The following is a 16,057-nucleotide window of genomic DNA, read 5'->3' as shown; positions in this document are numbered from 1 at the left end:
TATTTATTTATTCATTTATCAAGCCCTTCCCCACACCTATTATTTCCCAAAACGAACAACTAAGCAAAGTTTTAAGACATCTATATTTTTTCAGCACCGTTGAAAGGTTCGGCAATTATGCGTTTGGGGATGTCACCTCAGGGAAAGGGCTGTAAGTTAGGCAATTTGTTCATTATTTACATATAGTATATGTTATTGAGAAAGGTACGCATGTTTGACTTGTACTTTCCCAAAATGCAAAGGGCATTAAGGCGAGTCTTTTAAGTAATGCTGAAATAAACCAAAATATATAATGTGTATATGGGTTGTCAAAAAGGCGTAACTCAGGAGTGACTGAGCATGTTAAATGGTAAATTTCAGGAAATGATGAGGGAGATGATCAATTGATCAACAAGGCAATATCTACTCGCTACTACTACTACAAGTACCACTGCTCCTACTGCTACCACAACTACTACTACTACCACTGCTATCACTCCAACTACTACTTTTGTAGCCAGTACTTCTAAGGCTGAGGATATTGAAATAAACATCTGAGGAAACGTTAAAGGGAAGGTAGAACTAAATCAAAACAAAGTATGTGCACACATATTGCTGATATGGGCGTATCAGCAAAACTTTTGAAACGGCCTATTATATCAAGAGGAAACTTCAGGAGCTTCATGAGTGGGATATTCAGTTGACCAAGAGGTAAAATGTACTTGCTACTACTATTAATATTGCTACTATTACTGTTACTAATAATAATAATACACTATTACTGCTAATACTCTTCCTACTACTACCACTACCACTATGATACTACTACAATTAAAGCTACGAACATGAAGGTGAAAATTTCACTGAATATTGGGGGGGATTTGAAATAAATCAAAACACACTGTGTGCATGCAGATTGTCAAAAGGGCGTATCTCAAGAATGAATCTGGTTTTTACGATGGAACTTTCAGAGAATACTTAAACGGGAAGATCAATTAACAGAAAGGTAATATATGCATGTCATTACTAACACTAGTACCACTGCTACTTTTACTAATACATACTGTTACTAAACTACTTCAACTACTACTTCAACTGCAACAAGTTGTAAGGCTTAGAGTATTAAGATGAAAAGGGTGTCAAAAGGGAGTCGAAAGCTCATATCAGCAATATTTTTGGAACGGTTTACCTTGTAAAGGTGAAACTTCAGTGGCATCATGAATGGGATGTTCAACTGACCAAAAGGCAAGATGTACATGCTACTACTGCTATTAATACTGCTGCTACTACTGTTACTGCTAATACTAATAATATACTAACACTGCAACTACTTCTTCTACTACTACCACAACTACTATGATACTAGTACTATTAAGGGTAAGTCTTTAAAGGTAAAATTTGAGAGAATATTGATGGAAAATACGAACTAACAAAAGACACAATGTGCATACACCCTACTTCTATCTTTGAATTTGTTTGGATAGACTCAGGGAAAAGAGGAGAGTATTAAGCAAGGTCCTGGTATGTACGCAGGTTCGGGGAGCTTTTATGTCCAGCCTTCTTCATAAATCTCATGCTTTTTACTATTCTATCCGTCCTTTCAATTTTTTTCAATACAATTTGCCGATTAATTGCTCTTTTTTTAACTTGCCCCCTTCCAGGTCCCGAAACAGATTCCTCCTTAAGTGTGTTCAACGGAACAAGTGTGCTAATAAAGTATGGAGTCAGTCGGATGTCCTTGATATCATAGAGCAGAGACGCAAGGCAAGGTTATTTGGGGACACGCCGAACAATAGAAGCCTAAACGGTGTTCGCAACAAACTGATACAGCAAGACAAGAAGCCCTCTTCTTATGGAAAGGAAGGCAAATGAACTAGAGGGTGCAGCAAAGAAAGGTGACGTTAGCAGTCTCTATAAGCACCTTTGGGACCTCAGAGGCGATAAAGCCCCTCGGTAGCATCTATTATAAGCTGTAGTGCAGATCGACTGGAAACTCACCAGTCTAGTCGCCAGGACTCAGGAACTGCTGAAATATGACACAGAAACTTCTTTCACATCAGTAGAAATCTGCTAAGTAATAAAACACATGAAGAACGAGAAACCGTCAGGCTTATACTATTTAGCCGCTGAGCTCTTGAAGAATGCCGGTCCGGCGATGTTACTTTGACTCCATATGCTGTTCTCTGTCGTTTGACACACAGAATCAAGCTTGAAGAGCTGGCGAGCTTCTGCCCTATGGAGGAGAAAGGGGAACAAGATAATTCAAAGAAAGAGGAGAGTCCTGCAGGCCGAGTTTATGCTAAGGAGATCGAAGGTCGAAGAAATCTTTGCCATGCATGAGTTACTAGAGAAGATGAAAGAATTTGGGAGGAAAACCTACGAAGTCCTTGTGGATTCCAAGGCTATGTTGGACTTGGTGGGTCGAAAATCACTCTGCCTGATACTTAGATTAACATGGCTAAAACGGGTTAAGGCTTTCTATTACTCTGAACAATGCAATTTAACATATTAGGACTCGAGCCCCTTCCGTCTGCCGACTCTTCACTCCGACACTCAAGGATGCTCCTGTGTAAACGTTTGTTATATCTAAGAATAACATCTTAATAGTTTGCCTGTCATATGAGTTTTTCTATTATATTATAAATCCTGTGTTCTTCAGCATTTTATGAATTCCATTCCCTCCGACGCATGTTTAAGCGCCATACGGCTTCTCTGTGTAAGGTATTTAATCTCAGCCACCACACCCTAAAAAAAATCTTCCAGTGCTGAAGGTTCGGAACCACCGCTTATTCTTGACCAACTACCTTTATTTACTCAAGTGATGTAGTAATTATTATTATTTTTTCATTCCAAGGGCTGGAATACTTTTTGTTGAAAAAATTACTCCAAGCTTTCAATACGTAGTCACAAATTCTAATACTGAAAAAAACAGTCAGATAGAGCAATTACAGCTAAAATGATTGTTTCCGTTCAACCAGAGAAGCAGCAAAGATCGGACTATAAATGTTTTACATGGCAAAACGAGACTCCGGTAGTCAATTTTTTAGTGCTTTTGATGTGATTACATTATTTAGATGGATTTGATTTGTCATTCCTCTCTACTGGGATTCAAGCTCTTTGCTTGACTGACTATAGATCATAGGTGGCCCATAGACGATAATAGAACAACTGGCTGTAAGCAATACTATGACTATATGCCTGATTTAGAAACAAAAATTTTATCAGACGTTTGAACTATACGCGACCAGTGGTTGGTAATCAAAACGTCTTATATGTCTTGTATACACTTAGTAATACACTTAGTCAAGTACACTTAGTTGTAAACTAAACTGAAAATTGTAACCCAGTTAAATTGTATAAGGGTTATTTACCTGGTTCCTTTCCGAGTTTGCATTCAATGGGTCTTCGGCGGCAAGCATGGCTGAGGAGATCAAAATACACACTAATATAATATTGCCAAAATAATTGTGATTTGATATCCAATGACAAAAAACACGAAACCTGATAATATAGACAAGAAATTAGAGATGCAGAATAATTTTGAAAGCAATACATTCACAAGTAAATATGTAGCAAATAAGAAGGCTACTTAAATTCTTATCAATAATTTCATAGTTAGTATATTAAATGAGGTAAGTTAAACCAGTTAACTCCTGGAGAATTTTTACTTTTCAAAATAAGTCTCTGTTTTTTTAGGAGTCAGCATAGGTCAATGCTAGAATAGATGATTTGAATACAAGTAAATCATATGACCGTCAAAAAGTAATAGCAAAAAAAAAATTTTTTACGCCAACCCCGGTAAAACCTTTGAGAAATCGCTCCGTATTTGGATCTATAAAGCTTACTATTTATTATACTAAGAAAATATTTTGGGATGGGCCTAGGTAATCATCGAAAATATGAAGGCAATCTAATTTTAGTTTATATTCAATCTGAAACTACTGGCAACTAGATTGTCCACTTAATTGGAGAAACACTTAGCTTACTGGGACAACTTCAGATTGTCCCCTCTGAGATAGACCAAAAAAATCAACTTCAATGTCAAATTGTAGCCCCCGCAGCTTTCCAAAATAAAATATCATATTCTTCAGTCCAGCCAGAGGTCCAAACTTTTGTATAAAAAAAAAACGTGGCTGTTAGACTCTTACTGCTTCCTCGCAGCAGAATAAAACCGGCAGCTTAAAAAAGGAAAAAAAAACAAAGCGCTGCTCCTGCGCAACAAAAAAGTTTAAAAGCTGAAGTAGTGTTATTTTACGTGTCCGCTACAAAATAATTGTTGAAATGGATCAGACTATTAAAACAAAAAGAACATGCATATAAAAACTAAATGATTTTGAAATAATAACGCAAAAAGGGAGAGCATAAGAATTGCGAAGAAGCAGATATTCTTTGTTTTCAATTTGGTCAAAATTAAAACTAGTTTTAAATCACTAGGTAATGGCAATTACTAATAGTAACTAGATAATAGTGGCATTTTCGTGGCTCATTTTTACTTCAAGAAGGTAACTGGTCCAACAAGATCATTTAGATTGACAATCAGTCAGGTTTTTCTACCAAGTCAGTGAACGTACGGTTTTTATAAGCGTAGGATTCTTTGACAACGATGTCTGTCAAAACAATCCCTCAAAAGAAAGCGAATAAAAAAAAAAAAACGGCAAATCCCCATATCCACCAAAGGTAATTGAATTGCAACCAGCAATAATCTATTCTAAAAAGCAGGGAGGTTGTCACAGTTAATAAATGTATATATTTTCGCTATCACTGATGTTGCTGTAAATGCCATTAAATTGGACATTGGTTTCGGACCTATTGATGAGGACCAAATATTAGCCAGGTACTAAAAGCTCAATATAAATAACAAATGACATAGCAGCCGCTAATAGAGCATTAGAACAAATTGCATAAGTAGAAAGAAGAGTGGAAGCATAACCAGTTGCAGACTGTAAAAACTATTGCCGGTGCTATTCGTAAGGGAACAAATAGACTCCAATAATGAAATCACTTATTTGGTGTGTTTTTTTTTCTTTCTGGTCGTCCCTAAGTTCAAATGAATATATAGCCCAGAAAATCCGTCTCAACATGCTTTATTTTCCCGGTATGTAGTACCATCAAAATAAAATAAAACAGCCTGATTATACAAGATACAATAGCGATTTGTAAAATCCTAATTCTCTCAAGCCCTTTTCTATATTATAGTTTTCACCCCAAAATTTACAATTGTGAAGGTGCTCCATTAAAAGCTTCAGATTAAATGTTGTAAGGTGGTAGGAACCACCCTATAGTAACAAAATACAGCATTGGTTATTATAATGCCACTGCAAGTTAAACTAAATTTTACGTTGTCTAGGCAAGTTGAAGTATATATATATATATATACTATATATATATATATATATATATATATATATATATATATATATATATATATATATATATATATATATATATATATATATATATATATATATATATATATATATATATATATATATATATATATATATATATATATATATATATATATATATATATATATATATATATATATATATATATATATATATATATATATATATATATATATATATATGTGTGTGTGTGTGTGTGTGTGTGTGTACCCCTAAATGTTTTGGAAACATATAAAATGTAGAAAAATTGGTCTAAGCATCTAGCCTCTTCCTTTGGTTTTGTTTCTTCGCTATTGATTGTTTTCTGTGAAAATCACAGAGGAATCTGAGGAAAGGAGTTCAATATTATATGGACTTTGAATCCAAATGAACTTATGATTTTGTATTATTGGCATCGTGACGAATAAAAACTTAAAATAAGATCTTACAAATCCTAATTTGTACCATGAAGCTATTCCTAACTTTTCAGAATCCTGTTGCTGAAGCTACTCTTCACTATGATAATTGCAAAACTCGCCATTGTGTTGCGTGATTATTTATAATTGTTGCATAAACCGTATGGATGTTTATTTCCTTATTCTCAAATGTATCGGAAACCATCAAAATTTATAAAGTTTACCACAAGTATCTAACATATTTCCCCTAAAGATGAGCGTGCTCTAAGATTCGTACTCACAAGGCACCCGCTGTGATTGACATGGAAACAATTTTGTCTTATCAAATGTATACCAAAAAGTAATAATAGGTACACCAAATAGGAAAAGTTACAAGCCATGGTTTGACAGCCTCATGTTACTTTGAGTTTTCCAAGTTGATTCACACTTATAATTTATATTTTATCTTTAAACCTGTACATTAAACACTGAGAATGTTCACCTCTCATAACCTATTAAATAGTATCTCAACATACGACTTTTGACTCTGTGGACGATTAAAACATGCAATATAATCTTACTGAAACCAGTCAGTTCTAAAAAGCTATTTGTCAAATTTCGGAATCATATAAATTGCTAATAATTCAAAAAGCATGTCATTGTGTCTTATTACCACTATTTATAATTGTTGCATAAACACTTAATTCTAGATGACAATGATTTCTCCTATCCTAAAGTGTATCAAAACATATAAAAGGTGCACTAGTTTACACAAGTCTCTAACCTCACGCCAACGAAGGTGACCGTGCTCTAAAAAACGATAGATGAAACACTTTGGTGTTGTTCTTTCACTATCGATTACCTTTAAATAGAATATCTACGGCATCAGCTCGAACTCACCAACTCAATATCTGGCCATGATACCAAAAAAAGGTAAGCTAATTTGCATAGGTTTATAATTCCTCATCGTTGAAAATGACCGTCCTCTAACAACCTAATCTCGTTTGGCCGAAGATGACCATGGTATGAGGAGGGATTTAAATATAAATATGACTTATGATACAAATATGACTTAGTAGCCAATTGAACGTTATCACTTTTAATCGTTGGCATCGTTATGAATTAAACCTACAATATTATCTCATACCCTAGAGCTTAATTAGTTATATGTATCTATCCTTAACTTTTTAGATCCATGAATACTGCTGCAGCTACTCTTTACTAAATAATTGCGAAACAACGTCGTTGCGATCCATTTTTATTTATAATCGCTACTTTACCGCATAGAGACAAGTTTTCTTACACTCAAATGAATCAGAAAGAAAGGAAGTGCAGATAAATTATTTGTCTAAGCCTAAATGTATATTAGGAACGAATAATAAGAACGAATAATTTATCGACAAAGGCAACCATGGTTACGAATGTTACTTTTAAATCTCTAGATTGTCTCAAACTTCTAATCCGAGCTCTTTCAAAACTGAAGCTGTTAACCCCTCGAAATTTTTTTAGATAGTATTTCTCAAGAAGGATCTCAAAACGGCTATATAATCTTATCGAACTTAGTTGATACTACAAAGTTATCTGTCACTTTTCATAAGCAAAAATAAAAGAAAAGTACACTGGTCAGTAGAAGTACACAGCCCTTACTCTCTGAAGACGACTGTGGTCTAACAACCGATTTTAATTAAAATTCTATCACTTGTCTTTGAATTCTATTTTCCCAATTATTTTGATCAAATAAAAGGTAAAATATTTTGTACAAGTTTCTAACCTCTTAACCAAGAAGATGACAATACCCTAGCAATCTATTCTAACTTGCACGTCCCTCTCTGTAGCAAACAAAGAGAATATAACTATTGTCGAACTGGTGCCACCTAGAACAATTACGTAGGCTTGCAGAACATTTTCAGAAGATGCCCTTGAGTATATTCACCAGCAAAGTGAAAGGCTGCGTACGTGAACCAGTTCTTGCATATATGCCATTTTTGCTTATCAAGCTTATTCTGACTTAGCTATTCATCAGTAAATAATTCCTCGGGGCCTAGTTCTCAAATACGAGATATATATTAGGACATATCACAAACTGATATTAAATTGTCTTTAATGAATCTGGATAACAAACAGCAATAAACAATAAAATAACTGAACTTAAAAAAAGTAAAAAAAAAAAATAGACAAATGTTAAAAATACACTTTTTAAATATATCTTTTCTTAATCATTATAACTTAGTAATGAAAGGGCTACAAGATTACAATCTAAAACTTCTACATTTTCAAGTGTCACAAAGTACTAATAGGCCTATGTATGTGTTAGTATCTAGTTCTACACAGGCACAGTTTCTAACTATTTTCAATTTGTTTGTTTCATCGCTTAGACGTTTGCTTTACGAGTATTGAGCCTTATTAAGGTTACAATGGTCCTTCCCCCAATAGTATCCAAGTTTAATACACTATTCAACCTCTCCCTGGACCAACAAGTTAGTAGGCTACTAATTGACAAAGCACGCTTTTTTGCATAAAAGGATAAGCATGATTTTCGACCTTATTTGTGATAACAGAATATATTTTCCTTTTGTTCACTTTACTAACCATCAGTTTTATTTGAGTGATTCCTAAATATTTATTCTTTTTGTGCGTTGTAATGTAGTCCCTTACGTAGCTAAGCTATAAGCTTTGTATAGGACAATGTTGTTTAAAATCGTAGCTTCTCCCGAACAGAAAATAATTTGAAAATTAAAAGTGTTCACACGATTTTTAGGTGTCCAAAGAGCTCCTCATCTATATGTGGTAATACAGACAATTTCTTATCCAACAACATCCCTCCCTCAATATAACTCCTTTCCCCAAAACTCGCTGCTCATACAACTCACTAACATACAATTTTCCACTCCAACCATGCGCCCCTCTCAACAGATCCCTAATCACGAAAATTCCCAAGCCAACAAGAACATTTCTATTGTATCTCATATTCTCGACAAGATTGCTTATTTCTGAGGTTTCTCAACTCGCCGTCACCTCCCCCCTCCCATAATCTCCTAAAGGCCATGCCTGTTTCAAAACAAATTTCCGTGAATGTGCCTAATAATCTCACAAATGGCTTATGATTTTCGCCAAAGTTTGTATTCAAAGGTTTCTGAAGTTGTTGATTACAAGGCCAAAAGTGCAATGTAAAAGTTCCAAATCGAAACAAGGATAGCGCGTATTTCACAATTTGCGTCTGATTTTCACTAAACCTAGTGTTCAAGGCTTTTTAGAAGAAAAAAAAATAACGATATAGCGCTAAAGTTAAATTATGAGCATTTAAAAAACAAGTAGTTTATTATTTAACTAACCTTATATATAAAAATCAATACTGTATTTTTCAAGGCAGAAATAGGTATGTGAAATATACCAGTGGTGGAAACGGCAGGGCTAGGGAAAAGAGCACATAGAGTCCCATTCCCTTTTTGGCTTGGGCGTGGTTTCAATTTGGGCTGTTTTCGTTGACATTTATATAAATCTGTCGAGCGAAAAAAAAAATCATAAAAAATCACTTTAAGAAGCTTATCAAAACTCCAGCCCGCAAATTTGTCGAACAAAAAAGTAATTATTAGCCACACTCTTTTGTCTAAATTAAATAAAAAAAAAACAAGTTTTTTTCAAACTGAAATAAAGGAGCAACATTAAAAAGTTATTAAGTATATGAATGGGATTGTCCCCTCCTCATAACCTCGCTGTTTACGCTAAAAATTTCAAGTTCTTTTTAAAAAGTCGTTCTTAAAGAATTGGGACAGAATTCAAACTTTGACGTAAAGAGCGAACTGATGAGGAGGGGGCTATCTGCTTCATATGCATAATAATTTCTGTTCGTTTTAAGTTTAAATCTTACTCCTTTCTTTCAGTTGAAAAAACTAATTTTTTTATTTCATTTCCGATCGTGTTTTAAATAATGCCAGAAAATCTGGCCGCACTTCCATGGAGAAATCCCCCTCCCCACGGAAATATTCTCTAAACAATTCAATCCAGGCAAAAATTTACCCCTGACAATTACCCTTAACAGCTCCACGCGTAAAATTGAGACGGAAAAGAGAAAGCAAGACATATAAAAATAATTTTGTTTAAGAATTCTGGCACATTCACCCAATTTATAATTTCCCCCTGACAAGTTCACCCCCTAGAAACTTCCCTCCCCACGAAAAATTCAATTATGGAAAAACCCCCAGCAGAGAATATGTCTCCTCCCCCCCCCCCATACGAAAATGTATACATACTTCCCAATAAAAAATACTATGCGTGAACAATGGGGAAATTTTATAATTTAGACCTTTCCCCTGAGGTAGTGGGGGGTCATGTTGCATTCAAAGGCATAGTTATTGGGCCAAACAATTTTGACTAGACGACTTTGGAAAGAAAGGGTCGGGGAGGGGGTCTAATTGCCCTTCAATCTTTTTGGTCACTTAAAAAGGGCACTAGAACTTTTAATTTCCAGTCGAATGAGCCCTCTCACAAAATTCTAACACATCTTAGGTCGATACGATATACAAAATTCCACATTTTAGCAGATAGAACCTTGAACCCTCTACAGTAGTGTTTTCGGGGTATTTCCCCCTTTTTTGAAAATCAGGCAAATTGTCTCAGGCTCGTAGCCTTTAATGGGTAAGAGTAAACTTAATGAAACTTATGTTTTTGAAATTAGCATGATAAGCAGATTCTTTTGATATATCTATTGGCATCAAAATTCGGTTTTTTAGAGTTTCGGTTAGTATTGTGCTGGGTCGCTACTTACTTACAGTTCGTTATCACGAACTCTTTGATAATTCGCAAATTTTTTTTTTCCAGTGGTACCACCTCCGAAAAAGTATTACTGCCTAAATGCTTGAACTCTTTATACTTAGTCAACAGTTTTTCAACAAACTAAAATATTTACGCGTCTGGTGTATATGGATTTAAAACAAAAAATTCAAATTAATGTGTCTGAAACTACTGGTAATAAGGTATCCACAATCTACAGTTTTGTGGTAAAAATGGATTTGGCCCAAACAAATTATTGTGTAGTTAACGTTGCAGGTGGTTTGTCATTTTTATGTAAGAGAAGAGTCCCTTGCATCCAATACTACTTACTTATCACTACTGATTTTTTTAATATACTGAGGTTCATTACAGCTAAGGTGAAGTTTGGTGAAGCTAAAACATTCAGAAAACCTACTAATAAATTATTGTTTTAGGTCTATGTCAACTCATTTCTTTTTTTTTCCTACCAGGGAGTCATGCTTGAGGTTTAGCTTCTGCTAGTACCCTAAGTTCTCGTTGCAATAATACTACATTTTAGTTTTACTGGGTGTTTGGTTTCATCTCAGTTTTATTGTAAGTGTATTACACATCACAGACTAGTTTTTAGCATAGTTTGCCTTTGTGTTGAGCATCATCCGTGTTTATTATGAAGAATATGCAGATTGTTACGATGCAACAGAGTGGTACGTTATTAAGCATGGTTTTAAGATAGATGGACGCCCATGGAATTTGTTAATTGTGGCATGATTTATTGACTTTGTTTTTTACTCATCTGTTTTTAGTAAATGCTTGGTTTGCATATTTGCTAATTTTTCACTTCAGAGCTTTTTGGTTGTTTTATCTCCCATTGCCAGACCCCCCCCCCTTTTACCACCTCTTCTGTTTTTTTTGCCTAAGATTCAACCAGAACACAAAATTGAAATGTTCACATTAATAGAAATTTATTAAATATCATTGACCTGCCTCGTTAAATATAAAGCATGCAATACAACTGGAGGCAATCATACACGTTCAATACAAGACTCGTATCTTGTGATGAGCCGAGAAATATTGACCTTAGAAATAAACATTAAATTCGGATCAGTAAAAAGCAAGGCTGTCAAGGAAAATGCAATGCCAAAATTCACAGCCAGGACACTAAACAAAGTATGTCAATTTAAACACATGCATGCAAAAAAACATAGAGTGTAACCTATTTTTGTGAGATAAAATGAAAAATGATGGATAAGGTGGTATTGAAGGAATCCGTTTAGCCCGAATAGTTGGAATTCGTCTTGGACGTGCTTTAACCGGAAACACTGGCTCGTCTACTTCTGCATCAGTTTCAATTTCTTCAAATGTTTCTACCTCAGTTTCATCACCATTGCATGACAAATCGTCTAACGGAGAAAGCGCGTTTTCAAGTATAAGGAAAGATACAAAAGGTGAGAAAAAAAGCATACAATTATTTTTGTCATGTTTGAATTTTTTATATAATTCAAAATGGGTGTCACAATGATTTTGCTCAGGGCGTAAAAAATGCAAAACATTCTTATAGTGAGAAAGAATTACTTGGAATATTTGCCCAGTTTTATATTGAACATTGAGCAAAAGTTCTTTTGTTTTGACTAACTTTGAAGGTAATTAAACTAGCCACTAAGTCAAATAATGGCTATATCCATGTATTTAAGATAAAACAGAAAGATAGCAAGGAGAGACGAAATGATAAGCAAGGATGGTGATTGTTGAAAATCATTTATAAAGCACTAAAATTTTATTCTCAAAGAAGACGGGCGGGGAGGGTATTAACAGGTAAAAGGGGGAGTCAGCATGTCTTTTGAGATGCATTCAAATTCTAGTTCCCAAAATGAGTTTCATTTATAACACGGAAGCATTTGCCCATATTAATTGAAAAGCCTTGGCAATTAAGGTCCAGTAAAAGCACTTTTACAATCTAATTAAAATGATTACGACGAATAGCATTGTTTTAATTCTTCTAAATAAAGTAGTTTCACTAGTACTAAGATTTCCGTTTAGTATTAGGAAGCATCCAAGCTACATTTTTGTTTTAAGAACGCAAAATAAAGGGCTTTTCCAAACAGAAAATCCTTCTCTTTTACGCATATTTTTAGCAGCCCTTAGATGTTGTATTGACGATAATAGCTGTTGTTAACAACAGATATCAATGAAAAATGTTGTAACAAAATTCTAGAATTATAGATGGCCAATTGTCAGATCAGTTGAATTACTTCAATGTCAAACGCCAATGATACAGACAAGCTACAAAGTTGTCGAGTACCTGGCGTCTCCGAGTGTAGCATGCTTTTTTGTTTAGCATTTTAATGCTATATCTTCTAGATTTCATTTTCGCTGTAAATCTGATTTTACACTTTTCTGTAAGAAGTAAACATTTAATTTAATTATTCTTGTAAATTTTGATGAAAAATTGGTCTTTAAAAAATTAAGTTTTCCGTTTCTGATATGAGATATATTTTAAAATACAATTTTGAATACAATTTTTTACTCTATTCATGATTTTAATATATAGCATATGACACTTGCTTGATGTGACTTCTATGCCCGGATCACATGAAATCTATAAATTTTCCGATTTTTCGACAGTCCCTATCAATTACCATGTGATTTATCTTTTGTTTGCTCTTTGTAAGGATTTTGGTTCTTTAACTAAAAACATATTCCCGCGCAGTCTATGTGCTTGTTTATCATAAAATTTTGAAATTTAAAGTAGTACCAGAAAAATGCTAACTGAGATTTAGATAACGGCTACAATAAAAACAAAACTTGCTGATTCAGTTTACATCCTGGGCTTGAGGTGAAAATGACTTAAAGTTACAGAAATTCTTTCCCCCTCCCTTAAAAAAATTATAACGATCGAAAAACTTAATCTTGCTTCTTTTGATATTATTCTGGTGGATATCTTTACGAATAACTTTCTCAGTCCATTGTTAATGTAGCTTGAAGGCTTTCTGAATTACTACCAATTCAATATGGAGTGGATCTACTTTAACTGGACCTAAAATTGTGCAGTATTATGCATGCTTTCATCTATGTCTTAGCAAAAAGAACATTGACCAAGCAGCTACTGAATGATTAATTTCTCTAAATAAGCCTTTCTATGGTTGATGATAACGTATTTCATACTCAAAACCATGCTGACTGTTAACCAGTTTACACATACCAATGGTCTTTATTTTCAATTTAAAGACATGCGAAAATACCCCAAAACTTATTATACAGGGTAAATCTTTAAAAACCCCAGACGTAACAAGAAGTAATTGCAAGGAAAAGACCTTGAATCTTCCTTCAGGAAATCCGATTTCGTCGCAGCCAAAATCGGTTTCTCCCAACGGAAGTACTTAACTGTAAACCGTCTTTAAAACAGGGTGACAAACAGGTTGAAGTAAAAAAGCAACATTGTCAGCGTCAGGTAGGGAGGGTACGTAAAATTACCTATTTTTTTGCCCAAAAATGAAGAAACTAGAGCCTTTTGGTATTGGTTTTACTTTAACAGGCATATTGTCCAAATCAGAGAGCCTACGCGGTTTCATTCTGGGCTGATCATTATCTTGGTCTTGGCTCTGAGGAGCAATCCCCTCCTCGTCCTCATCCTCGTTTGTTCCTTCATCTTCATCGTCTACGCATGTAACATAAACTAAATAGAACTGAAACACTGACCAAAATAACTTTATAATGCATTGACATCAGTAAACCTTAAGGACAAAGTGCCATACCAACTTTTTTCTTAAGCATATTAAAATTCATAGAGGAATGGTGTAAAAAAAAGACATAAGAAAATTCCTAGGCATAGACTTTAATAATGAAAAATAATAATAATAATAAAACAAAGAAATAGCTGCAAAGAGAAAATAGCTTTGACATACTAAATTCCTAATTTCAATCTTTAAGGATGTTCGATACCAAAAATGTCACTTTGTGAGTCTCAGCCTCGGCTGACAGTTTCAAAGACAAAGAACCCATTAACAAATTTTCCTAGCAAAACAGGTAGCTTCTGAAGCAATTTTGGCTTGCAAAAATGTCAAATTATTCAATGAGACTTCTTTTTGAGCTGCTTTTTAATATTTTCCTATCAGGTATACTAGACCGTTTAGGGACTGCCCTTTCCTGAACTTTAAAACCAAAACTCCACTCCATTCAATGAAAATTTGATTTTGATTAACCGCATTCGATGCCAAAGATGTCATTTTGCGAGTTTCAGCGTAGGCTGAAAGTCTCAAAGACAAAGGGCTCATTAAAAAAATTTCCCAGCACCACAGGGAGCTTTCGAAGTACTTTTGGCAAGATTGATAGGAATCTTAGATATGTCAGCAGTTCGAGAAGCTGACGAGAAACTAGTTTAAAAAAAAGGAAACCTATAATGTTTTACTAATTGTTAAGCAAAACGCTGATTAATCAATGTACGTGTCCGCAAAAATTTCAATCAAGGCAGTTAGCACAACAGGAAAATTTCAAATCTGTCAAATTATTCAATGAGACTTCTTTTGAGCTGATTTCAAATGTTTTCTAAGCAGGTATACAAAAATATTTATAAGGGATGCCCTTTCCTGAACTTCAAAAATAAAATTCTGCTCCTTTCAATAAAAAAAAAGCTTTCTAATGACGTAAGTTTTATTAAATCTGAGTATCTCTATATCTGGCACAAAACGGGAGAAGTTAAATGACTTTTCTAACATTTCCAGGAAAGTAGGCATCAGCTTTTAGTTTTCTGTCATTTATTCAGATCTCTTATCAAAGGTATACGAGCTTTGGCAAGACCGCCAAATCAATTCTGAATGGTTTGGCCACACAAACTTAAAAAGCTTGTAATGGACGGGGTAGGGTGGTTCTTTAAGGTATCGGAGAGCCTTCATAGTTTGAATTACTTCACTGAAAATTTGGAAATGAGCTTTTAACAAGAAAATATAGAAAATGATTATGAAATTTTAAATACCTTGAAGGGGAATGCTCTACACAAGGCTAAGTTTCTCTGTATTTATATATGTTGAAAAAGATATGATAAATTAATGACGACATCTGATCTCCGACAGAACCCTGGCAAATTTATATAATCATCAATTTTCATCATATTACTGTGACAAATACAGGGGCATCAGAAAAGTTGGACCTGTAAATCCGTTGTTTTTATTAAGATATGCAAGCAAAATTCCAGTGAATGAAACGAATTTTAGGTCAAAACAGAGGCCTTGTCACATTGAAGGTTCTATGGAGGTATAATGTAATGTTTTACGGATATCATCGAGCCCAAAATCAAAGGGTGGATCTCAGGTTGCACAATTTTATGAGAAAGTGACAAAATGTCCCATGCTTAATGTGAAAATTGTTTTTTATTTTATGTAATTCAGTAAGAATAACTGTAAAATGACTTAATAATTTGGCTTTATGTAGCAGCTATATTATATTTTATGTTCTTGTTGTTTCACTTTACATTTTTGTTACTGTTATCTTCCTATTGTTCTTTATTTTATGTTCTTTACTTTATTTTATTTTATCACTTTCTGTTACTTTTTC

At 34.2% G+C, this 16,057-nt stretch overlaps 1 protein-coding gene across 8 annotated transcripts in view; it reads right to left on the bottom strand.

Annotated features, from left to right (window-relative positions):
- The window catches only part of Ca-alpha1D (Ca[2+]-channel protein alpha[[1]] subunit D), a 401,670-nt gene that overhangs the window by 207,785 nt on the left and 177,828 nt on the right, over nt 1-16,057 (bottom strand). For 5 of the 8 annotated variants that reach the window (XM_089106795.1, XM_089106799.1, XM_089106794.1 and 2 more), the window contains exons 18-19: nt 11,724-11,910; nt 3,351-3,480 (exon numbers count right to left, since the gene is read on the bottom strand). In XM_089106795.1, coding sequence (XP_088962921.1) covers nt 3,351-3,480; nt 11,724-11,910 — 317 coding nt within the window. Of the gene's footprint in view, nt 1-3,350; nt 3,481-11,723; nt 11,911-13,981; nt 14,166-16,057 lie in introns of all 8 variants that reach the window. The other 3 variants (XM_089106801.1, XM_089106796.1, XM_089106798.1) reach the window with 1 other exon arrangement.

The sequence above is a fragment of the Artemia sp. Qi Xiang Cuo genome, chromosome 21 (assembly GCF_049724085.1).
Source record: "Artemia sp. Qi Xiang Cuo chromosome 21, ASM4972408v1, whole genome shotgun sequence".
Taxonomy (NCBI): domain Eukaryota; kingdom Metazoa; phylum Arthropoda; class Branchiopoda; order Anostraca; family Artemiidae; genus Artemia; species Artemia sp. Qi Xiang Cuo.
This window is presented reverse-complemented; position numbering and strand designations above follow the sequence as displayed.